Source organism: Meriones unguiculatus, chromosome 17, assembly GCF_030254825.1.
Source record: "Meriones unguiculatus strain TT.TT164.6M chromosome 17, Bangor_MerUng_6.1, whole genome shotgun sequence".
Taxonomy (NCBI): Eukaryota; Metazoa; Chordata; class Mammalia; order Rodentia; family Muridae; genus Meriones; species Meriones unguiculatus.
Genome location: NC_083364.1, coordinates 16,174,662 through 16,199,403, shown reverse-complemented (window position 1 = coordinate 16,199,403; position 24,742 = coordinate 16,174,662). Strand labels below are relative to the sequence as shown.

General features: G+C 55.8%; 1 protein-coding gene across 3 annotated transcripts; it reads left to right on the top strand.

Annotated features, from left to right (window-relative positions):
* Positions 1–5,109: 5,109 nt before the first annotated feature.
* On the top strand, positions 5,110–22,993 carry Mier2 (MIER family member 2). Of its 3 annotated transcripts, none has more exons than XM_021641861.2 (14): positions 5,110–5,185; positions 9,687–9,777; positions 10,336–10,484; positions 10,748–10,873; positions 11,237–11,360; positions 11,721–11,809; positions 12,163–12,232; positions 15,373–15,524; positions 16,128–16,209; positions 16,290–16,384; positions 20,541–20,665; positions 20,781–20,869; positions 21,364–21,778; positions 22,057–22,993. In XM_021641861.2, exons 1-14 carry the CDS (start codon positions 5,177–5,179, stop codon positions 22,076–22,078), a joined length of 1,638 nt encoding a protein of 545 aa, XP_021497536.2. In that variant the 5' UTR covers positions 5,110–5,176; the 3' UTR covers positions 22,079–22,993. The 3 variants fall into 3 exon arrangements, with proteins under 3 accessions (XP_021497536.2, XP_021497537.2, XP_021497538.2); XM_021641862.2 differs by lacking the exon at positions 5,110–5,185 and adding an exon at positions 5,205–5,346; XM_021641863.2 differs by lacking the exon at positions 5,110–5,185 and adding an exon at positions 5,405–5,724.
* Positions 22,994–24,742: the final 1,749 nt, after the last annotated feature.

Here is a 24,742-nt window from a genome sequence, read left to right as displayed (position 1 = left end):
TCTGTCTTGGTCAGGGTTACTATTGCTGTGATGAAACACCATGACCAAGAGCAAGTTGGGGAGGAAAGAGTTTATTTGGCTTGCTTTCACATCTGTCAGTTCATCGTGGAAGGAAGTCAGGGCAGGAACTCAAACACAGCAGGGACCTGGAGGCAGGAGCTGATGCAGAGGCCATGGAGGGTGCTGCTCACTGGCTTGCTCCTCAGGGCTTTGCTTGGCCTGCTTTCTTACAGAACCCAGGACTACATGCCCAGGATGACTCCACCCACAATGGACCCTCCTACATCAATCACTAAGGAAATGTCCTACTGGCTTGTGTAAAGTGAGATCTTACAGAGGCATTTCCTCAGTTGTGGTTCTCTCCTCTCAGGTGAATCTACCGTCTGTCAAATTGACATAAAAACCAGCCAAGGTTCCGGGCAGTGGTGGCACACAACTTTAATCCCAGCTTTCGTGAGGCAGAGCCCAGCTTTTGGGGGGCAGAGGCAGGCAGATCTCTGTGAGTTCGAGGCCAGCCTGGTCTAGAAAGAGTTCCAGGACAGCCAGGGCTACACAGAGAAAGCATGTCTTGAAAAACCAAAAGAACAAAACAAAACAACCCCCCCAAAAACTAGCTAAGGCAGCCTTTTAGAGAGAGCATGACCTGCAAAAGGATGGGGAGATGGCTGATTTCCCCAAATGGGAGCTTCTGGTAGCCAGGCTGTGTATGGTAATGAGTATGCACAGACGCCTAGGACCTGTTGGAGAGAGCAGGTAGTTGTGGGGTGTTGTGCTGGTGACTGAGCCCTGTCCTAGTGGGAGGATGCTGTGGATGCATGGGTTGCCCCTGGGTCATGGCATGCAATGGTAGGTCTATCCTGCCATTCATTTTGAGAGTAGCTTTGACACAACTCCTCACAGGACAAGGCACCATCTTGTTTTAGGGGCATCTTTTCCATTACAGTTGCTGCTTCTTCTGAGTGATGGTGCCCCTCCAAAATTCATTCCTAACGCTGTGATTATTATTACGTTGTTAAGAGGGTGACTGAGTCAGAAGGGCAGAGCCCTCGTGGGATGAGCACCTTATAAAGGGGTTTGAGGTTGCAGAGGCGGGGAGAGGGGCTGTTCCCTTGTCCTTCTACCCTTGCACCATGTCAAGACACAACACATGCCCCTTCTGGAGGGTCCAGTAGCACGACACAATATTGGCAGCAGAGCATGGTCCTTTAACAGACAGTGAACATGACCCAGCGTGTTAGAGTGTTCTGCCAGTGAGTTCTGGGGCCCACCTGATTCCACACCCCCAGGGCTGGCTACAGAGATGTGGTCCTGGCTTCTGTCTGATGCCAGGCTGCGCACGCAGCTCTTCACACTGTGGTAGGCCTTAGAGTAAACAATCTCTACAGCCCTGAGAATTACATTTCTCTGGAAGTTTTTGAGACTAGATCTTCCTGACTTCAACCTTCTAAGTGCTAATAACATGAAGGGCAATATGCCAGAATTTTTTTTTTTTTTTTTTTGAGACAGGGATTCTCTATGTAGTCCTGGCTGTTCTAGAACTAGAACCTGTTCTGTAGATCAGGCTGAATTTAGAGATCTGCCTGCCTCTGCCCCCCCTCCCCCCAGAGCGCTGGGATTGAAGGTGTGGGCCACCACAGCCCAGCAAAATATGCTAGATTTAATTTATGTTCTTTACATTTGTAGCATTATTATTATTGAGATATGTTTCGTGTATTGGTTTGAATAAGAATATGACCCTCACAGGCTCATATGTTTGAACACTTGGTCCCCAATAGGTGGAACTGTTTGGAAAGGATTGGAAGGTATGGTCTTGTTGGAGGAGGTTTGTCACTAGCTTGGAGGTTTCCAACACACACACACTCCTAGTTAGTGCATGCTAACTCCCCCCTCCCTGTGTGTGTGTGTGTGTGTGTGTGTGTCCGCCTTGGGCGTGTGGTTGGGATGTAAATTGGAAGTCACTGCTCCAGCACCTTGCCTGTTGCCTTCCTGCCATGATGGTCATGGACTCACCCTCTAAAATGTAAGCCCCAATTTAAATGGTTTCTTTTATAAGTTGCTGTGGTCATGGTGTTCTGTCATGGCAACTTAAAAGTAAGCAAGACGAGAGATGGCTCAGGGGTTAAGAGCACTGGCTGCTCTTCCAAAGGACCTGGGTTCAAATCCCAGGGCCTACATGGCAGTTCACAACTGTCAGTAATTCCAGTTACAGGGGAATCATACATGGAGGCAAAACACAAATGTAAATTAAAAAAAAAAAAAGTAAGTAAGGCATCTTGCTATGCTGTCAGATTGACCTTGAACACTTGGGCTCAAGTGACCTCCTTGCCTGTGACTCCTGAGCAGCAAAGACGGGCATGCCTTCCATCTTGACTGTGGCATTCTGTACAGACATACCTAGGCAGTCCTGTTTGTTATTTAAACTTAGAGTATGACTCAAGCCATTGTTATGACATAATGGATTTTGAGGCATTATGGGCAGGAACACACCAAGGTCAACAGGGGGATCAGCATGGGTGTTGTGGAAGGCTGTCCTCCTCCTGTGCTGTTCAACAGCCATTACCACCTTCATAGTGTAGTCATGACTACCTGTAAGAGGGTTGGTGCTCCCTCACAGAACATCCTGTTGAGCATCATTAAGCCCTCATCTGAGACGCCATTCCATCTCATAGCACCTTCCCAGTCTGCTTCTGGCCTCAGGAGATGCTGGAGTTCACGGTGTGGAAAGATGTCTGAAAGGGGAACCCAATCACAAATCCACGGGGAAAGTATCAGCCAGGTCTGGTGTCATTTTTTGGTAGCTGCTTTGGGGTCATGTGCACTCTCTGTAAATTCAATAATTCACTGGCTTCTGGGGAATTGCACTCTGTTGCAGAGGCCCTAGGGGTGAACAGTTGCATGTGGGTTCCTCCCTATGAACAGTTTCTGTGGCACTGGACCAGCGATGAAGGTGGTTGGGCTGCGTGGAGGGAAGACTGAGCCATGTCCACAAACTCTGGAGTTCCAGATGGTTGTGAGCTGCCACATGAGGGCAGGGAACTGAAGCTGTGTCTGCTGCAAGAAGCTAAACCATTGAAGCCAGCCTTCCATTTCTGTGGTTGTTTTTTTTTGTTTTTTGTTTTTTTTTTTTTGTTACAGATTTTTTTTTTCTGTGTATGTAGGAGAACACATGCATGCAGGCCTCCAAGGGGAGGCAAGGAGGAGATATTAGATCCCCTGGATCTCGAGTTAGAGGCAGTTATGAACCGCTGTGTGGGCACTAGGGATGGAACTTGGCCTGGGCTACACAGAGATCTTACCATGGGATATAGAATGAAACATTGCCAAAATAGCCCAGGCCTTGATCTTACAGCAACTGTCCTGTCTCCTCCTCCTCCTCCTCAGTGATGGGATGACAGGTGTGAGCTACCATGCCTGGCTTCACTGAATTTCCCAATAAGATAATTCTCTTACAGCCCCATAAGATAATTACCAACTTTGGGAAACTCAACACTGATCCAACTCTTTATATCTGGACTCAGCTCTGTCAATCAAGTCTGAGAGTTCTCTGTGGCATTTCCCTTCTCTTCTAGGTGACTAAATATTGAGTACTGCATGCTGTTGATGGAGCTTGGGGACTTCTACAGCTCTCCCCCTCCCTCTCCTGGCACTGGCAGTTCTGAAGAACACGGTCTCCGCTGTTTAACAGGACTTTCCCTTTTAGGCTTGGTCTCTGGCAATACTTTCCGCACTCTGGCCTGGATGAGAGATGCTGGTCAGGCCTCCCCTGGGGAAGTGCAGTGTCCACCTGCCCCTCTCTGGTGATGCTCATGTTTACCACCTAGCCAGCTATCAAGTCCGTGGGGAAGGAAGTGCCGATCTTGGAGAATGTTTCTCTTCATCCAATTGTTTAACCTCTGGTGACTGATTCCTTTTTGTTGTTTGTCTTGATATAGGGTCTCACTATGCAGCCCTGGCTGGCCTGAAACTTGCTATGTAGACCAGGTTGGCTTTGGACTCCCAGAGATCCATCTGCCTCTGCCTCCTGAGTGCTGGGATTAGAGACGTGCATCACCACACCCAGTTTTAATTTGGTTTCTTGAGGCAGGGTCTCACTCCACAGCCCATGCTGGCCACAAACTTATAGTAACCCTCATGCCTCAGTTTCCCAGGCACTAGAGTTACAAGCGTGAGGTGCCGTGTCTGGCTTTCTCTAGTGATCTCTGTCATGGCTCTCTTCCAGGAGTCTACCCTGGCTCTGATGAGCTGACCGAGACTTCCTCTTCAGCTGCATCTTGTGACTGTTTGGGCATCTCATGGGCTCACCCAACTTCTGGTTTCAGCAGCCAGCGGGCAGTCATATAGTACATGTGTTTGGTCATGGAATGAATGAACCCACCATTTTCTTTTCTGGAGAAATGTCAACCACAGAAGGAACTGCCCCAGCAGATGGTGATGGCACTGGCTCGGGGACCAGGAGGCAGACTTTCAGTCTTGGGTTGGCCAATCCTCAGAGGCAGGGCACAATCTTTTACTAGAACCCTAATGGAGCCTTCACCTACCTCCCCAGCTCGGCTGCTCCTGGCCCCAGTGGGAAGGGTCATTTGGTGACTCGAATGGATTTTGTATAGGCCTTCACCTCTGCAAACCCAGGTCTGCCCACCTGTGTCTCCCCCCAAGTGTCTCTCATTTTGTCTCTGTGCACCTGTTCCTGAAGCTCCCATGCCCTCCTGCTCTCTACACCTCCTGGCCTGCATCCTTCACCCCAGGGCCACTCTCCTCATTTCTGAGTCACCCCCGTCCCCCTTCCTCTAGATCATCCTCCCCACCTGTGGGCTGTCCCCCTCACTTCAGGACCATCCGCTCACCTCACTTCGGGACCATGCCCTCACCTGTGGCACCTTTTCACTTGTAGACTTGCTTCACCTGTGGATTGCTCCCCTCACCTTTGCGCCATCTTCCTCACCTGTGGCCAGTCCCCGCTTGGTGGCTGGGCATCCTCCCAGGAATCCGCTGGCTGGCTGCTTTCGGGGCGGGGCACACGGGAATGAGGCACCAGACCTCCGCTCCGCCCTAGCACACCTACTACGCGCCACCCGCGGCCCCCGCCCCACCCCGCCTCCCAGCGCCTCCGCCAATAGGCGCGCCGCACCGCATCCGGGGACCGCGCGGCCGCCGCCTCCCGCGCGCACGCTCGGCCATGGCGGAGGTGAGTGAGCGGCTAGGCAGCGGCCCCTCCCACACGCTGCCCGGGGCCGACCTGTTCCGGCCCGTGCTCTCTCGGCCCGAGCGCCTCGAGCCTCCGCAGCGTCCCCGGGCCGGAGCGTGAGCCCAGTGGGCGCCCGGCGCGCCCCCCCCACCCCGGAGGCGGTGCGCATGCGCGGGCAGGGGGGAGGGGCGCGAGGCGCGGGCGGCCGGGTGCCGGGCCGAGACCCGGGGCGGCGCGGCGGGAGGGCTCCGCGGACCGGGTGGGCGGGCGGCGCTGGCGTCTGGGACGGCGCCGCGGGACGGCAGCCCGGCGCGCTGGGCACGGGCCCGGCGCGGAGTCCGCGGCGCTCTGCGTGCGGAAAGTTTCGCGCGTGGAGTTGCTCTGGTTGTAGGAGCGAGGGCGCGGGCCTCCCCGCCGATGCGGGGCTGCGGCGCCCAGCCCGGGGCTGACCTGCACCTCGGGGTGCGGCCGCTGAACTCCGGGACCGGCCTCCAGCGCCGCGCCGCGAACCCGCCACTCCGGGATTGGAACCCGGCACGGTGCGCGAGTAGGGCAGCTTGGGCAGCAACAGGCCCGCGCGTGAGCCACAGGGCCGGCCTCTGAGAGTCCCGTTGGACCTCCCTGGCTGGTTGATACAGAGGGTTCTTACGGGCTTAATTCCTTCTTTAGGGGACTTTGGGGAAACAGAGCTCATGAGACCAGGCAGGTCAGCGGAGACCCCTTCGGGGCATGGTGGCCCAGTGTGTGCTCTTGGGCCCCAGGGAGGGTGCCCTGCCCTGTGTGGCTTGGGTGGTGGAGACTCCCCAGCTTGTGTCTACGTGCTGTCCCGGAGCCTAGGATTCAGAAGGTCTCGACCTCGGTTTCCTCATCCCAAGTGGGCACCTGGTGGTGTCTTCCCGGAACTGAGAGGGCGGGTGGGATCTTGCTCCATGTTCTTCTCTTGGGGCGGGTGTCTGTGTTTTTCGCTCATAGACGTGGCCACTCTTCTAGGAGTCCTCAGTGTCAGCTGCGGTGGAAGGTGGAACCCAGAAAGTGCCATCTCTTCGGGCTGTGGGAGCCCTTGAGGGTTGTCCTGCTCTTAGTATAAGCTCCATCTTTTCACTGTGCCTGCCCTTGGTGGTCTTCGTGTGACCACACAACCCCTGCGTTTCCTCTCTACTACCCTGAATTCTCATGGAGTTGCCTGCCGGCTGTCTCACCTCATCTGGCTCCTAGGATGCCTTCTCTGACCGACACCTGGTTTTCTTCATTCCTGTGCCTTGGTTTAACCCCATCTGTTTGTTGTCTTGTGTCCTAGCTCCATGTGGGTGGAGACAGGCTGAACCCGTCTCTCGGGATGTCCGAGCTGCCACAGTGGAGGGGTGAGGCTGGCATGCCAGGGGCCTGGGCCCTAGCGTGGGTGTGGATGTGGGTCATTTCTCTTGAGAATGTGCTTAAACTCCTTAGCATTTACTTGTTGTGACTTCTTGATAATTTGGGGGGTTCATTCGGCCTCTTGTGGGTTGTAGTTTCTAAGTAACTGGATTCGAACTTAATGCTGAGGCTTTTACCCCATGGCGGGTGTGGGCTGCAGCACATATATGAGGTTTCTATGTGGCTTGGACTTCCTTACAGCATGGAGACCGTGCTCCAGAAGATGCTAGGTTGAATCTGGAGCCTCCAAGGCTAGTACCAGTCCTTTCTCGTAGTCACAGCCTGACTGGATCTCGTGTCCCCTGTGTCTCATGGGAGACCGGCCTGTGAGGTGCCACCTGCACCATGCCCAGGCTTCTATCTAAGAGTCAGGCTGTATGGTTCTCAGCTCCTCTCTGCTTGAGCCCTTGCTTGGGTTGACCCCACTGAGGAGCCCAGACCCCTGACCTGAAGCAGGAGGTTCTTCTCATTCTGTCTGGATTGTGAGACTGTGCAACTGTGGTGTCCTTTGGTGTCTCCCGTCTTGGTTAGGGCTGACTGCAGGGACAGAGAGCCAGCCCCTGGGCAGAGCCCCCGGCCACCCATAGGGAGCTAGACTGAGCTGGGCATGGTTCCAAGAGACTGGGCTTCCTCCAGTGGCTTCACATCAGCCTGTGGGGCTGGTCTTCGTCTTGTTCCAAGGTTAGGTGCCTGGCTACACCAGGTACAAAGTGTAAGATGCCCGTGCCTGAATGCCGTGTTCCTTCCCTGCCTCCAGGCCCTGAGGCTGTTCCCGGCGCTCCCCCATCCTCTTCTCTGCTTTCTTAGTCCTCTGCCCCCATGGGGGGAGGTACCCTTGAAAGCCAGTTGGGCTGTGGTCACTCCTGACCTAGGACCTTGGGGGTTTCCTGGCTCATCTTCCCTCCTGCCACCCCTTTGCTGGGCGTCAGGGTGCAGTGGAGGGCCTTGCTGGGGCTTTTGGGTTCCTTGCTGGGCATCGCTTGAGGAAGCGACATGGCCTCTCTGGGCTTCAGTTCTCTTGTTTCTCATTTGGGGCCGATGAGGGCGTCACCCCTGATGTTCCTTGAGGACTTAGTGTACAGCGTTCTAAGTTTTAAACTTTAACATTCTAATTTTTGAAAATTAAAAAATTTAAGTATACATATACTTTGTGTGTGTGTGTGTGTGTGTGTGTGTGTGTTTATTTATTTATTTTTACTTCCAGGCTGGATTTCTCTGTGTACAAAAAAAAAAAAAAACCTTGGCTGTTGAACAAACAGTTCCTGGACTTGCTTTGTAGACCAGGCTGGCCTTGAACTCACAGAGATCCGCCTGCCTCTGCCTCCCAAGTGCTGGGATATATATATATATTTGTGTATGAGTGTTTTGCCGGAAGAGAGTGCAGGATTGCCTGAAAGTGGAGTCACATGGTCCTGAGCCACCATGTGGTTGCTGGAAACTGAACCCAGTGCTTGTAGCCATCTCTAGCCTCATGTTTCTCTCTCTTTTTCTTGTTCTCAGCTTTGCTGAGGTATACCCTACGCCATCTTCCTTTTAGCGTGTATGATGCAGTGGCTTTTGGTATCTTTGGAGTTGTGTAACTACCAACACAATCAATTTCAGAGCGTTCCATAACCTCGAAAGGAAGCCCTGTTTCCCTGAGCGGTCACTCTGTCCCGCTTCCTGTCTTCAGTATGGGGGACATTTCCTGTCATGGCGCCCTGACAACTGGCCTTTCGCTTGCAGTGCTTGCAGGGTCGCTCCTCGTTTTGGCGTCATGTGTGCGAGCCCCTGCTCCTGCTCTTGGCTGTGTGATGCCCTGTGTCACCTGTCCTTCAGCAGGCGGATGTGGTCCTCCAGCTTCTGACGGAGGTGACTGATTTTCCCGTGTATTTTCCTTTCTCCTGGAGTAGAGGCGCTGATCTCAGGGACCTCGGTGATGCCTCCAGGCCGCCTTCCTGGTGCTGTACCTTGTCCCTTGGGGCTCTGATGCCCCTCACCCATCCTGGGCTTCCTTGGGGACTGTGCACTCTCGGAGCTCCGCGTCTCCTCGCCGTTCGCGCGTCTTTGGAGAGATGTTCTCACAGCCTGCGACGCTTGCTAGCTGGACTGTTCTCTTCGCTCAGTGAGCAGTCCGCACACACGCACCGCTCCAGATGTGTGTCTTGTGGGTGTTTCTTCCCCGTTCTGTGAGTTCTGTCACATGCCCTGTCCATCTATTTGTCTGGTCACGTGTATTGGACTTGGGTGTCCAGGCCGTCCTAGAGTCTGTCTCTGAGGTCCCAGTTGTGTGCCTCCGACCTGTGCCAGCCTGTGGGCCCACACCGCCCTGCTGAGATCGGGGCTCTGTAGTCCTTTCTGAAGGCAGAAGCACCCTGTTTCAGGATGATTGCGGCTCTTCTGAGTGTCAAGTTTCTGTGTGTGATTTTGGAATTCAGTTTCCACACTTCAGAGGGTCTCCATCTTCCAGTGTGAGGACCTTGGTCAGGAACATGGCTCTTTCTCTGGTACCATCTTTCCTCTGTCAACATGGCTGTGCTCTTAGAGACCACGTGGTGTGTGTATCCCAGCTGCTGTGAGTAGCTGGAGCGTGGGAACATGATGAAGTTTAGTCCTGCTGAACGGACTCAGTGTCACCAGATGGAAGAGGCGTCTGTCTTCTGTCCCTTTATTTCATTCTCTTGCAGTGACACTGGAGCCTTGGCCAGTGTTGATGGGGCGGGGAGTGCGCAGATGTGTGGGGGACGTGCCTAGGCTCAGGCCTGGCGTTCACCGGGCCTGGTTTTGCACACAGTCTCAATGTGCTGCTACGTACACTGGAGTCATTGCTTCTCAGCGCAGTGGGACCTGTGTGGCCACCGGGCCGTGGAGTCCCGTTCCACTCTCTAAGTTGTTTATTCTGGCTTTTTTTGTCAAGAGTGTTACAAGTGTATCCTTTTGTGTCGGTAGTCTGTCTTCAAGGTCCTTCCACACTGGTGCTGTGATTGGACAGTCAGGCCCCAGGCTGCTTCCCCTGCAGTCCTCAAGGTTACCCACTGGCCAGGCTTTCGTCCGAGGTCTGCTGGTGGGTTCTGGCTCCTGAGCCGGCACTGCCACTCTTCTTTTGCAGGCCTCCTCGCTGGAGAGGCAGAGTCCTCACGTGGCCTCCTGCCTTGCACACAGCCTGTGCCCTCGGGAGCCCAGCTTGCAGACCACGGCAGGTACCGCCCCCTTCTGCCCCAGATATCCACAGAGTAGGCATGGGTGACAGTCCAGGGAGGCTTAGTGTCCCCCGACAGTTGGAGGTGTGTATAATGGTCAGGGCACTCCCTATCCTTGGAGCTATGGGACAGTGGCTAGCTGACTCAGAATGACCAAGGAGGGCCCTCTCTGAGGTGGCTGCTTGCTTGGTGGCTTTAAGGCCTCTAGTGGTCTGCTGGTCACCTGCTGTGGGTGCATGAAGGTGAACTGTTACAGGTTTCTGCCACCATAGGCATCACGTGGAGGCGGCTCTGCAGATAGCAGAACTTGGTGCTCCTATAGTGGCCTACAGGGTGTTGCCTGTATGCCCCTGTGTGTGTATTGGGAGCCAGGGCTGTGCCAGTGGGGCCAGACCTGAGACCCTTCACGGCCTTCCACTGTCCTGTCGCCTGACTGATGCCTCCGGTCTTGTAGCCCTAGTGTCCTTCTAGACCCATCTGCTCCCACCCAGTCTCTGTGCCTCTCCAGACTAGCCCCGTCAGTTCCCACACCCTGCCTACCTGTGAACTCTTCCGCAGTGGTATCAATGGGCTCTGCAGACCCTCAGTTCAACCTCGCCGACCTCCTGTCCCAGAACTACAGCCTCCGAGAAGGTTGTGCCGAGGCCCTGCAGTGTCCTGACAAGCCGGAGGAGGAGGAGGAGCTGGACAAGGACTTCATCGCCCAGGTATAGGGGCTCACCAGCCTGTGCCCGTTGCTCTCCCTGTGGCCCAGCCCCACGCATATGTGCTTTGCATTGTGCTCTCCTGGCCCAGCCTCTGCTCCAGCCTGCTGTGTCTCTGTACAGCTCACCTCCTCGGTGGTCCTGATGCAGGTGTGCTGCCCCATGGAGACTTGCTGAGGAGTGACAAGGGGCCCGGGCTGTGTAGGTCAGGGACTCAGGCAGAACCCCAGGCTTTGCCCTCTGATGGGCTCTGTACTCCTTCCCAGAGCAGCGACATGCCGCTGGGTGAGCTCCTCGCATTGTATGGGTATGAGTCGTCAGAACCCATCTCTGAGCAGGAGAGCGAGGGTGGTGACACAGCCCCAACCCTCCCGGACATGACCTTGGACAAGGTGAGTGGGAGTCTCCCTGACAGGGCACCAGGGAGGCACCTGGCTGCCCTGTGTGGGAGGCGAGCCGGAGGGAAGCGAGGCCTGGATGGGGGAACTGCTCGGTCAGCAAGGCCAAGCTCATGGCTTTCTCCTCGCTGGCACAGCCATGGAGACTGCCCTGGGTTGGGCCAGCCGTCTGGGTGATGGGTGCTGTCCTGGGGAAGGGCGGCTGGGAGAGGAGCTAGAGCTCCGGAGGGCAGGTGTGGCCCAAATAGAGCTGGTCTAGCACGGGTGGTAGCTAGAGCTGGCGCAGACTTGGCCTTTGTGTCGGTGTCGGGTGTTGGTAGAGCAGTTGCCACTCTTTGTTTACTGTCTTGTTCAAAGGAGCAGATAGCCAAGGACTTGCTCTCAGGGGAAGAAGAGGAAGAGACGCAGTCCTCTGCCGACGACCTCACCCCATCTGTCACCTCCCATGAGGCCTCGGACCTCTTTCCGAACCAGAGTGGGTGTAGGTGTCACTGACCCTTCCTCCGTCATGGCTGTGTGTCACACAGGCACATATGCAGGGCCTGAGCTTGGGGGCTTTGCAGGGGACATGCCATGGTGGCCCAGGGTAGGGTTCGGGTCCTGTCTTGTGAACCGCCACAAGGTGGGTTTGCACTGAGTGAGATAGGAGTGGGTCCTAGCAGTGCCTAGCAGTTCAGGATGGTGGCTTCAGGCTGCCAGAGGAGCCCTCCGGGCCTGCCAGCTTCTAGTAGCTGGGTGGCCGTGGTGCAGGGTGGGAGCTGCAGGATGAGCTGCCATCGGGGACCCCTGGAAGGGCCAGCCGCGCCCCAGTGGGTGCCCCTCACTGCCTGTCTCCCTGCAGCCCGGTTCTTGGCTGGCGACAATGGTCCAGGCTCCTCGGCCTCCTCTGATGCTGAGGAGGATGCACTCCCTTCCAACAAGTGCAAGAAGGTGCGGAGCTGCGCGGTTATCCCAGTTACCCATTTGCCTCCAGGGCCCCACAGGCTTTGAGCCCCCTCTCAGAGGCAGGGTGGCCCTGTGGCTTCAGGGTTGGGTGGGGCCCGCTGTGTGTGTGGACCTGGGCTGTGAGTCCGCTGCTCTGGGGATGGCTGAGCCAGGGATGTGGTCCAGCGGCCAGGCAGCAGGGTGCTCTCTCTCATCCACCACAGTGCGGAAGTGGGCACTGGCAGGCAGACCTACAGCTCTGAGTGACAGCCTCTGCCTAAAGCCACGGTGCCTATGGGGTCCCGGCTTTGTGTCTGCTGGTTACTTCTTGACCCTGACCCTGGCCCTTGCCTCTGCAGGAGATCATGGTGGGGCCTCAGTTCCAAGCTGACCTCAACATCCTGCACTTGAACCGACATTGTGACAAGAGTAAGTGGTTCAGGAGGCCTTGTGGGGTCCTGTCCAGGGGCTCTGGGAATAAGTGACACCTTTGAAGGCTTCTGCTTGCTGTGGGTGGAGTTCACCATCTTTAGCCCAGCTCTGGTCCTTGCCCCCTGTTTCCCTCTGTCTCTGCTGACACTACCAACAGTGCCTTTCCCTGAATGGGCCTGCCCCGGAAACCATATACTTGCTAATCCTGTGTCCCCTAATTGTTTCTTGATCTGGGAGGTCACTTCCTGTCTGGACTTTTTGTCCCCAGTCTGCAGGGCCAGGACCATCATAGAGCATTTCCTGCTGTGCCCAGTAGCAGGGGCCAGAGAGACCTTGTAGAGCTGAGTGCTGGGATGTTAGCTACAGGCCCAGGGGTACCCAGGGTGGGGCAGAGAGACACTTAGTAACAGCACGTCACATGCCCACGTGTGCTGAGCGCAGTGGTGTGCACCCACCGCAGACATCACCTGGGTTCTTCCGAGGGCCTCCTCAGCAGGCCTCCGTGACTGCCCGAGCAGTGTGCTGCTGTGTACCGGCCAGGTACTCCGTAGTGGCTCTCTCATGTCTTGGTTGGTGTCACACGGTCCCCGCTGGGTGGAGAGTTCCCAGGAGGGGGGCAGTGCAGGTACTTCCTGTTCTGTCAGCACCGTGCTGTGGACCTGACCCTGCACAGTGCACTTAGGAGAGACTTGCATGTGGGACACAGCCCTGGGCGCTTCTGTGTCTGGTTCCTAACGTCAGGATGGCCTTGACCCTCTGGCCGTTCGTGCAGTGCCTGGCCATGCCTTGTGAATTGTGGTGTATATTTTATGTCATTCGCTGGGGACAGCTTAGCTTCTTTCTTTACATCTTCACGCACACATGCTCTATAGGTATGTATGTGTGTGTATGCGTGCACACGTGGGGCCCAGAGGACAACCTGCAGGATTGTTCTGTTCTGTGGGTTCCAGGGCTAAGGTTTGGATCGTCAGGCTTGATGGCTGGCACCTTTACCTGCTGAGCCGTCTCGTCTCTCTTTCTCATGGTACTCGTGGGTCCAGTTCCAGGTGAGCGTGAGGAGTGCCCTCACTTGTGCCGTGCTCAGAGACAGCACTCAGGGCTGATGCCTCGGCAGAGGAAGAGCCCCTCCGTCCAGCCGCCGGCGTCAGTGGTTGTTGGGAATCCTGTGCGAGCTCCAGATTAGGCCAGTGTGGCGAAGGGCGTCAGCCGCTGGGCTCACGGCTGTTGGGCCAGCCCTGGCAGGAAGGGTTGCCCTCTGCAGGCCACCTGTGCTTTCTAATCTGCCTTTCTGCCACTGTGCTCTCTAAGCTGCGAACAATGCCTGCTCCGTTTTCCGGTCATTGTGACCATTTAGGTGCAGTGGTGGGGGGCTAGGCTCCTTCTCCCGGAAGCCATCGCGCCCTCTGCCTGTCTTCGACACTCTTTGCTGTTTGTAGTTGCCTCTGAGCTCCCATGGAGCTGGAGTGGGGTCATCCCCGCAGGGCACTGCGTGCCTGTGGAGACTGGTGGAGCCGTGACTTGGAGGTGGGTCCAGTTCAGCAGTAGTGTGGTAGCTCCATTGCCGCTGCTGTGTGTGTGTGTGTGTGTGTGTGTGTGAGTGTGCGTGTGTGTGAGAGAAAGAGAGAGAGCATGTGTGCTCAGGCTGGTCACAGAAACATCTCTTTTGGCTCACAGTTTCAGAAGGTTGGTCCTTATTTGTTGGGCAAAAGAATATGGCGTGGGGAGCACCTGGCAGAGGGGGTTTCCTCATGGTGGGCAGGAATTAGTGTGAGGCAGGGGCTGGGGGCCAGGTGTAACCTTCACAGGCACACTTTAGGGACCCACTTCCCCAGCCTGGCTCTTAAATGCCGCACAGCTGGTGACCCAGCATAGGACACACCGGCCTGTCTAAGGGGGCCGGACAGGGCGAACCCCAGGCACATGCTCAGCCGGCCGTCTCCGGCCACACACATAGGTGCTAAAGACAAGCATGCCTAACCAGAGATGGATTGAAGTGCAGGTAAACAGTGAGGGTCCAAGGAGCCCAGGTCTGTGTGAGCAGCAGCGGGCTGATCACTGTCCGGCTCTGTGGTCTCGGCATGCTGCGGAGTTGACATGGGAGTCTTTTCCTTCCGTGCTGCCTTGCCCAGGCTCGTGTACTCAAGGCCAGTGGTCTGCAGTTGGTCTTTTGTTCCTTGTCAAGTGTTACTGGGCTTATGTCGCCCTGAGGAAGGGTTGAAGTTGCCTTTCTGCAGGGTGGGGAAGGGCCTTCAAGTATGTTCTGTGAAGTGTGTGTGTGTGTTCTTCAGTGAAGCTGTCTGGGCTTGTGGTTCACTTTTGGCTATACTGGTTTTGTTTTTTGACACACGTTGTCTCTTTATAACCATGGCTGTTCTGGAACTCGCTGCGTAGACCCGGCTGCCCTTGAACTCACAGAGATCTACCAGTGTCTGCGTCCCGAGTGGTGGGATCACATGCTGGGCTTGTGTGAACTTTTCAGTGACAGACTCAGACAGCTCACAGTGAACTTTTCAGTGACACACAGGCATAGACTTGGGTCTGTGTGTCACATGTTTTTTTTAAAAAATAATTTTATTTTCTGTGCATTAGTGTGAAGGTGTCAGGTCCTTAGGAATTGGGGTTGCAGACAGTTGTGAGGCACCATGTGGTTGCTGGGAATTGAACCCAGGTCCTTTGGAAGAGCAGACAGTGCTCTTAACCACTGAGCCATCTCTCCAGCCTACTGCCTGTCACATTTTTGTTTTGTTGTTTGTGCGCTTGATTTTCCTTTGTTGAGGCTACAAGAACAGTCTGTAGACTGGCTCTGACCCAGTGCTCCGGCCAGTGCCATCGAGTGCTGGGATCATAGGCGAGTGCCGCTGTGCCACCCTTTGTCTCTGCCCGGGCTTGCTGTGTGCTGAAGCCCTGCCTGCAGCTGGCACACTGAGTGCTGCTGTCTATGGAAGGATTGCCACAGAGCCACCTGTGACCTGCTGCCTCCTGACTTCTCTGAGGGCCCGTAGCCGGTTTGGGTCCACGCATGATGTTGAGCTGCAAGTGCCAGGAATTGGTGCCATTGGGAGGTGCTGAGGCGCCTGCCCTGGCTCTCCTGGTGTGGGTGGCCATTGTCACACCTGACCCTCGGCTTCTTCCCACAGTCTTTGAAAATGAAGACCAGCTGCTGTGGAGCCCCAGCGTGCTCCCAGAGCGGGAGGTGGAGGAGTTCCTGTACAGGGCAGTGAAGCGGAGGTGGCAGGAGATGGCCGGCCCGCAGATCCCAGAAGGCGAGGTGGTGAAGGACAGTGAGCAGGTACGGGCTACACAGTGGGCAGCAGCTGGGAATGGTCAGGCAGTGTGGCCGGTGGGATGGAGAGGACGCTGAATACCTGTGAGGAACGTTCTCCCTGTCACTCCTGGTGTTACAGCTGTCAGGGCCAAGGTGCAGACACCATGGTAGTTCTGGGAGTCATGCTGTGGGTGCAGCTTGTGGCCCGTGGCTGTGGTGTGGGTGCAGCCGGTGGCCCTGTGGCTGTGGGGTGGGTGCAGCCTGTGGCCCTGTGGCTGTGGGGTGGGTGCAGCCTGTGGCCCGTGGCTGTGGGGTGGGTGCAGCCTGTGGCCCGTGGCTGTGGTGTGGGTATGCTCTGTGCTGGCTCTGGCTGTGGTGTGGGTGCAGCCTGTGGCCCGTGGCTGTGGTGTGGGTGCAGCCGGTGGCCCGTGGCTGTGGTGTGGGTGCAGCCTGTGGCCCGTGGCTGTGGTGTGGGTGCGGCCTGTGGCCCGTGGCTGTGGTGTGGGTATGCTCTGTGCTGGCTCTGGCTGTGGTGTGGGTGCAGCCGGTGGCCTGTGGCTGGGCTGTGGGTATGTTCTGTGCTGGCTCTGTTCCACTGGTGGGAAAGTAAACCACGCTCTGCCCCAGGCGCTGTACGAGCTGGTCAAGTGTAATTTCAACGTCGAGGAGGCCCTGCGCAGGCTGAGGTTCAACGTAAAGGTGATCCGAGGTGAGCTGCAGCCCTGGGCTCCCCTCCTGTCCCTGCTTCCCTGGAGCTGGCTGAGCAGCCCTTCCCCCTTGTGTTTGCAGACGGGCTCTGCGCCTGGAGCGAGGAGGAGTGCAGGAACTTCGAACATGGCTTCCGAGTTCATGGGAAGAACTTCCACTTGATTCAGGCCAACAAGGTGGGTGAGGCGGGTCCTCCTGCCAGGTTTGCCCTGCCTGTCGATAGCTCCCTCTGCTCTTGCCCATCTTCATCAGGCCCCTTTCCCACCCTCAGGGAACCAGGGCTCCTGTGCCGGAGGCTTCTTCCCATCCTGCATCTTGCTTGGCCCTGTCACTTTTGTGTCCTCAGTGGAGCTTGCTGGCTCAGTGCTCCACACTGGAGATAAGGACTGCCTGAGTCTCTCTTCCCTTCGCAGGCCTGAGTCCCCTGTGGGAAGTGACCCTGCTGTAGCCTTTACCCTGGGACCCGTTCACCCTGGGGTGTTGACGTCATCTTCTGTGAGCGGTGGTGCAGGGCTGAGTTCTGGGCCTGGGTTTCGCAGGGATGTTGCTTGGTGTGACTGCCTACAGCTCAGCCCTGAACTGTCAAACCGGGAGCGTGTCTCCAATCCAGGGGCTTGCTCCAGTCTGGCTGGCTCCGCCGCCGACAGACCGCACACGCTGTTTAGGAAGCAGTGAGGCACGAAGGGCCTGTATGGCCTGGCCTCTCGCCATGGCCTGCCCTCCAGAGGCAGCCTCTCCTCTCAGCAGGGCAGGAGCCCAGACACTGGGCCCTGCACAAGTGCTGTGTCCTCGGCAGGCGTGGGTCTGTGAACCAGAGGACGTCGGGTGGGAGGGCACACGTGGATGTTGGGTGAACACTACTGGGGACATAGAAGTGGGAGTGTTGCAGGTTTTATTTGGCACAGCTGTGGATTGCAGGTGCATGGGCCTTCTGAGAGAAGTAGCTGATGGCCCTGGAGTGAGTTCCCATCTGTACCTCAGCTTGCCAAATGTCCCGTGGATGCAGCCTGTCACTGCATCTGTGCCTGTCTGTCATTTCCCTGTCACTGCATCTGTGTCTTGTCTGTCATTTCCCTGTCACTGCATCTGTGTCTTGTCTGTCTGTCATTTCCCTGTCACTGCATCTGTGTCTTGTCTGTGTTATTTCCCTGTCACTGCATCTGTGTCTTGTCTGTCATTTCCCTGTCACTGCATCTGTGTCTTGTCTGTATTATTTCCCTGTCACTGCATCTGTGTCTTGTCTGTCATTTCCCTGTCACTGCATCTGTGTCTTGTCTGTCATTTCCCTGTCACTGCATCATGTCTTGTCTGTCTGTCACTTCCTTGTGACTGCACCTGTATCCTCTTTCAGTCCTTTGCTGTCATTGATGGAATGCTGGCCGAGGGCGTGTGTGCTGGACTTACAGTTTAGAAGGTGGCCCGTCCCATGACAGGGAAGGCCTGCTTACACGCAGTTTCCACCTGCGAGCAGAGTCTCTGTCCTCTGCTTTTTCTCTTTTGATTCCCTCAAGCCCCTACCTGCAGGATGGTGTCCTCTACACAGGCCGTGTCCTCTAACCCAGGCACATCTTTCTGGAGACTCTCAGACAAGCTAGATGACTGCAGATCCGGTCACAGTGACAAGATTCACTGTCACATTCACTATCTCTCAGGAGGACAGCAGAGTTCGCTTTTTACTGGCCTCACTCCTGCTGCTAGAGGGCTCCTGACGGCAGTGTGTTCAGTTCCCTGTAACTCACTGTACCTGTCCTGCGTTGTTCAGAAGCCAGCAGTCCAGTGTCTTCTGAGACTTGATGCAGATCTGAATGCAAGTTCTAGGCCGGAAAGACTGGAGAGAGAGGGCTTAGGGGTTAAGGGCACTCCTGACCTCGCACAGGACCCCAGTTTGATGCCTTGCACTGCGTGGTGCTTCACGATGTCTACAGCTTTGGTTCCAGGAGATTTGGCTGCTCCTTCTGACTTGCATATGCCCCAGTCCCACACATGGTGTACATACGTACATGCAGGCAAATATTCATCCACATAAAATAAATAAATTGCCAGGAATGGTAGATCACGCCTTTAATCCACACACGGGGGTCACAGTTGGAGGCCAACTCACTCACAGAGTGAGTTCCAGGACAGCCAGGGTTACACAGAGAAACCCTGCTTTAAAAAAATAAAAATAAAAACAAGACAAAACAAAAATCTCAAACAAACCAAAGCAAAACTGCAAGTTCTGTACTTCTGTCCAGTGGTGCTGGGTATCTATCACTGTTCTTTTTGCACAGCAAAGGAAGACGAGGCCAGAGCACCACTGAGGCACCTCACGCATGGCAGGTGGCCCACGCCACACCCCATGTTCTACTCATGATGGGCTCCTGGCCCTCCAGTGGTCTCAGGCAGCCCCGCCACTGTGGCCAGCCTCACCCATGCTTCAGCCTGCCTTGGCAGGTGTCCTGGTGTCTCCATGGGAACTTGGGCTTCAATGTCGGCACTTTGCCCAGTGGCATATCAGAACCTTCTGGCCCCAGCGGCGTTGCTGCGGGCCTCCATGACCCTGTGTGCTTGCGTTTTGTGTCTACAAAGCCAGTGGCATGTATTTGGTGCTGCCACGTGTTTTTGCCAGCCCAGCATGTGGTGGCCCCTATGTCAGTGCTGCAGTGGTCTCTGCACCTTGGCTGGACCTGGGGAGTCACTGCCCTGGGTACTTGCTTTGAGGAAGGGGCCCTATAATGACCTCAGTCACAATGAGCAGACCTTCCCATTTTGAAATTTTTTTTCATTGAGCAGCTGTGCCTATTATTATTTTTTTGTTTTGTGTTTTTTTTTCAAGATAGTTTCTTGTAGTGAGAATTCTGAAATTTTGGTTTTAAAAAACACAGAAGAATATATTTTCACTTTGATCCCAGGTGTGGGGATAAGAGGTTGCTTTGAACTGTCTGTAGCAGCATACTGATTTGCCCTGTGCTCTAGCAGAGGCATGGTTTTTGCCAGCTGCAGATGGTTTTTGCAGTTGTGTGATGTTCGGAATTCTGGGGACCTTTCAGAGGGTGCGTAAATGCTAGGGCCCGGAGAGCCAGGGTTGGTGGTCAGTGGTCGTTCAGGGTGGCCAGCTGCTCTTTGTTAGTGGTCATGCTTAAAGAAGAAACAAGAAAGATCAGATTCAGATCTGATTCAGATTTAGAGGTCTCTCTCCCCTCTAAACTTGTTTCTCTCCTTTCTAGTGATAGGGGGTGAAACTGGGGAGGGGGAAATATAAGGGGTGGGAAAAAGAAGAACCCACGAAGTAACACAGCAAAGGCTGTGGTTTCTCTGTGTAGCCCTGGCTGTCCTGGAACTCACTATATGAACCAGGATGGTCCTGAACTCATCTCCTGACTGCTGGGATTATAGGCCTGTGTTACCATGCCCAGCTCTGTGTGCTACTTTTGAGTTTGCCCCAGTATTCAGGAATCAGACAGGCAGCTAAGGATTTTGCCAGTCATAGCATAGTGGTCTTGGGCCAGCCTGTCCTGTTTGGGAAGCTCCTGGCTTCCCCCCCCCCCCCCGTGCATGTTTTCCTTTGCTCTTCTGGATTCCCTCACGAGTGGCCATGAAGCTCTGCTAAGAGCTAGAGCCTGGAGCTTCTAGCTCAGCTCCACACTCCTTCGTAGTTCTCCCAGACACTGGTGGACCACATGGTCTGGGCTTGCACACAGCGGCACCTCTCAGCACCCCTTTCCTGTATACGTCACCTGTTGCTGTGACCAAACCTCTGGCCACAGACATCTTGAGGATGTCCGCTGTTTGTTGTGGTTTGAGGGTCCAGGCACCGTGGAGATGGGGACGTTACGTGGCTGATCCATTGAATTCTCAGTCAACAGGGTAGATCTGGGTCTCTGCTGCCTTGTTTCCTTTTGACTCATCCTGGACCCCACCCGTGTGCAGTGGGGGCTTTCTAGTAAACCCTGGAGACAGCCTGGTAAACATGCCTGAGAGGTGATGTCTCTGGGGGCTGTCCTTGCGAATGAGAAGCAGCGGGCCCCGTGGCAGCGTACGCTGTGTCTTGAGGGTAGCTCCAAGTCCATGTTCACAGTAGCGGCCGGTATCCTGGCCTTGCGTTGCCTCTGGCCGGAGGCTCTGTCTGTGGTACCCTGCTGCGCACGTGGAGCAGCACAGGTGCCCTGGGTTCATGGGTCTGAGGTGCGGGAGGCAGCTGCTCAGTGTCAGGGAAAGGCAGCCCCGGGCTAATTGATGGGTCACTGGTGGGGACCATAGGCGGTAGGTGAGGCCTCATGGGGCCCTAGGGGTCCCTTTTCCTGCCTCCTGTGGCCTGCGGTGAGGCCAAAAGCCTGCCTGTGGTCCACGCAGGTACGCACGCGGTCAGTGGGCGAGTGTGTGGAGTACTATTACCTGTGGAAGAAGTCCGAGCGCTACGACTACTTTGCCCAGCAGACACGGCTAGGCCGGAGGAAATTTGTCTCCTCTGGAACCACGTACGTGCTCATGCTAGCCACCTGGCCAGGGTGGGTATGGTGGGGTGTGGGGCAGCCCCTCCCAGTGGGGTCCTCCTTTGCTGGCTTCCTTCTCCTCATAGCTCTCTCTCCACAGGGATGCTGAGCAGGACCTAGACAGTCTTGACCCCGATGGCCCTGCCCGGCTATGCTCTGAGCAGGAGTCTGAGGCAGGGGTGCCCATGGGTGAGTTCGCGTGAGGTGGGGCTTGTGGGTGAGGAACCTAAGGTCTGTACCTGTTAGTTTCTGCTGTGAGCAGTGGGCCTGCTTGGTCCTGCCCCCAGATGCCAACCCTCTTTTACCCAGCGACTGGGAGGAGACAGGTGCCTTGCTGCAGGAGCCACAGGCAGGGATCCTCCTCCTGAAGGCCGTTGCTGGCGCAGGCCTCGCTTCAGCGTGCTGTCACCATGTCTCCGTGGTTCTTCCCTGTGCAGTGCCGTGTGCTATTGGCGGGTGTGTGGAGCCATCCAGCATTCACTCTTCCCAGCAGGGCCCTGATGTTTTAGCTCTTCTGATGCTGTGGACCTGGCCTGCTCCTGACCGTATGGTTTCAGTGGCTGGGCCCTTGGCATAGCTGGCTTTTTGTAAGGAGGCCCCGCATCAGTGATATCTGAGAGGAACATGTGAGGCGATAGGGGAAGCTGAGCCTCTGCTCACACCATTCCCCATTCTCCCCTCAGAGCCTCTGAGTGTGGACATCACAGCTGGTGGCCTTGACCAGCCTTCAGTGGCCTCAGAGGATGTCCCGTCCTTGGAGCCAGGGCCATGTTCGTTCCAGCAGCTGGATGAGCCCCCTGCCACGCCCTTGCTCCAGCAGCCCACCAGCCTGGCTGCCCCAGCTGAACTCCCACCGGCTGCTGCTCCAGAGCCAGGCACCAGCCCTAGGCTGGCTGTGGACCTTGCCCTACCTGAGGAGCTGCCCCTTGTGTCCAGCCCTGTGGATCTGAGCGAGGACACTGCAGAGCCCATGGCTCCAGCACAGATGGCCTTGTCGGTGACTGAATTTGGACTCATTGGCATTGGGGATGTGAATCCCTTCCTAAGTGGCCATCCTGCGTGCCCAGCCTCCACACTGCGCTCAGAGCCCTTGTCACAGTGAGTGTCATCCTTAGCATCTCCCCCAGGCTGAAGGACAGGCGGCTGGCAAGTGCCCAGGGCCACAGCTGCCTCCAGTGGGTTGCAGCTACCCTATGTTCCTCCTCTGAGGTTTCTTTAGTGTTCTCTTTTTTCAAGGTCCACGGTGCCACAAGTGGGCCGGGGCACTAGGCTTCTCCCCGCTCTGCCTCAGTCTATGTTTTGGGTGCGGGCAGTGGGTTGGGTTGGTCGGATCCTGGCCTGCTTGGCCACTGACCTTTGTTTATGGTTTCCCATAGGTGCAATGTGATGACCTGTTGATCCCTGGTCATCTGTGGGCGTGTGTGCTCAGAATGGACATGGCGGCACTGCCAGGCCTGCCCGTCAGTCTTCCTGACCCCCTCCCGCGCAGGCCTGTGTGATGCCTTCTCTGCTTCAGAACATGATGGGACGCAGTCAAGTGGCCAGGGCACTTCAGACCCCAGACCTCAGCATCCAGCACCGCCACAGCCCTAGGCTGCCACCGTGCCATGGAGTCAACCTGGCAGCTGGGTTCAAAGAGGGCCGGTCCCAACATGGCCCCTCAGCCAGCAGAGGCTGGGCAGGCGGTGCTGCCTGGGGTTTTGGGCAGGACTCTTCCGCACCAGCAGCCTCTGCCCAGGCACCCTCCACAGGCCAGCTCTTTTCCCACCACAGCAGGGTTGTGGCCGCCAGCCTCTGCTCAGCGTGGGACCTTGGGGCACAGAGCCATATACCTCGCCCTGTGGCCACCCTTTCTCGGCCCTTCGCCGTCTCCACTTCAGGAAAAGCCGCACTTTATACCCCAACTGCCTCCCGCCTGCACCCCCACCCTGCGCCGTGGTGGGGCCTCAGCAGCCCAGGCGGGTGAGGAGCAGGTGGTCCGCTCCCTTCCTGCCCCTCTCCTCGGGACATCTTGGGGCACAGCTCTGGAAGCGCCGTCCTGCCACCCACCTGTCCTGTGGGTCTCAGTTCTTTGGAGGCTCCTAGCAGGATGGCTGGGTCCATCTTGTCCTCGGCCTCCCTCATTTTATTTATGTTGGTGTTTACAGTTCGGAGTGGGGTCCCTGGGCAGGCAGCTCCGCCGGGTGTTGGCAGAGCGGTGCTGTGTGAGCCTCTGCGGCTGGACTCGACCGTCCCTCGCCCCACCGAGGACACTGTGATGTGAGACTGCCTTTGCCCAACGCTATTTTATTTATTAAACTTGATTTGAAGCCCGGGGTGTCTCATGATGGATTGACAGCGGCTGGGTAGCCTCTGTCACTGTAAGGATTCTGGGCAGGGCGACTGCCTGGACCGAAAGGCTTAAGGGCTGTAGGTCACACGGGATCCCAAGCAGAGTGCTCATGCAGCCTCGTGGAGGTGGCGATAAAGCTCTATCAGCCGACTGCCTGGGCTGGTGGCAGAGCCCAGGTGTGGTGGCAAGGCCAGTGCTTGCTGGGACAGTAGGTTGGAAGGTACTCTGTGTGGCCACCAGCAGAAATTTGTACCTGGTATCACTGCTTTGGGCACTGCAGAGAGAAGGGGCACAGGTGACTGGACGGTCCCCAGTGAGGTGACCGGGTCTAGACAGTGGGGCCCAAAGCAGAGTCAGGAACGTCTGGGGAGATGAGGGAGATGGGAGTTGGGAATCCCAGGCCGAGGGGAGGCTTTTCTGTAGCTTACGTAGGACGGCGGGTCTGTTCCCAGCCGCCCTTCTCTGTAAACCTGCCACCAAGATCACTAACTTAGAGTCTAAGCCCGTCCACCCGTCCATGCATGTGTCCGTTGTCTCTGTTTTCTAAAGCTGTCACTGTTGTATTATTTTGCATGGTTTTTCTCTTTTGTTTTCAGACAGTCTTGCTTTGTAGCCTACAATGCCTCAGACTGCAACCAGGCTGGTCTGGAACCTGTCATTCTCCTGCCTGGGTTGAGGTTCCTCCACCCCAGTGCTGTGAATGCATCCCAAGGCCTTGCACATGACAGGCAGGCCATGTGCAAGGATGCATTCGTAGCCCTGTTTTTTTCTTTTTAAATGTTTATTTGTGTATATATGTCTCAGTGGCTGCATGCATGTCATGGGAAGTTAGAGAACAATTTAGGAGACTTGCTTCCCTTCTTCAGTCTCATGAGTGTCAGGGATCAAACCCAGGTCATCAGACTTGACAGCATGCAAACTGCTGAGCCATCTCTGGTGCTGTTTTTTTTTTTGTTTGTTTTTTTAATTATTATATTGGTGTTCTGCCTTCATGTGTGTCTGTGGGAGAGTGTCTGTGTGAAGGATCTCCTGCAACTGTAATTACAGTTGTGAGCTGCCATGTGGCTGCTGGGAATTGAACTCAGGACCTCTGGAAGAGCAGCCAGTGCTCTTAACCACTGAGCCGTCTCTCCAGCCCACTCTGGCGCTGTTTTTATTTTATTTTTTTTTAATCTCAGACTGGCCCCAAAAACTTACTGTGTAGCCCAGGCTGGCCTTGAGTTTCTGGTAATCCCTCCCCCCCCGTCTGTTTCCTGAGTGGAGTGCTGGGATTACAGACCTGAGCAACAATGCCCAAGATTGCCCCTGTATTTTAGACAAGCTACCTGATGGCTGATTTGGGTCAGAGAAGGCTGTGTCCACTTTCTTGTCCCCTCAGCTCACATCCTGCCGAGACAGCCTTGCTTCCTGTCTCACTGTTTCTGAGGATGTGAGTCTTGATGTGAGGTTGAGTGTAGTCGGTCTCGGGAGGCTGTTGGGAACGGAACAGCCCTGTTCTCGCACTGCCTGGTTTGTGCCTGACAGCCCTGTGGTTCTGCGCCATGGAAAGGCGTGTGTCTTTCTAGTCTGGCCAAGATTTCTTGGGTCTCATGGCCACAGTGAGATGTAGTTTTCTGTTTTGAGTGTGCAGGGACAGTTGAGAGCAGGAAGGAGCGGGTCCCATGTCTGGCATGCTCTACTTGATTCTGGGGAGCGTAGGCCCCATCACAGAACACTCTCAGTCCAGGGGG

What these genes read in the sequence shown, in the direction of transcription:
- Mier2 (XM_021641861.2), top strand. An exon ending in CTTTCCGAACCAGAGTGGGT is followed by an intron (nt 11,361 to 11,720) that starts GTAGGTGTCACT and finishes GTCTCCCTGCAG; the next exon opens with CCCGGTTCTTGGCTGGCGAC. An exon ending in TGGTGAAGGACAGTGAGCAG is followed by an intron (nt 15,525 to 16,127) that starts GTACGGGCTACA and finishes GCTCTGCCCCAG; the next exon opens with GCGCTGTACGAGCTGGTCAA.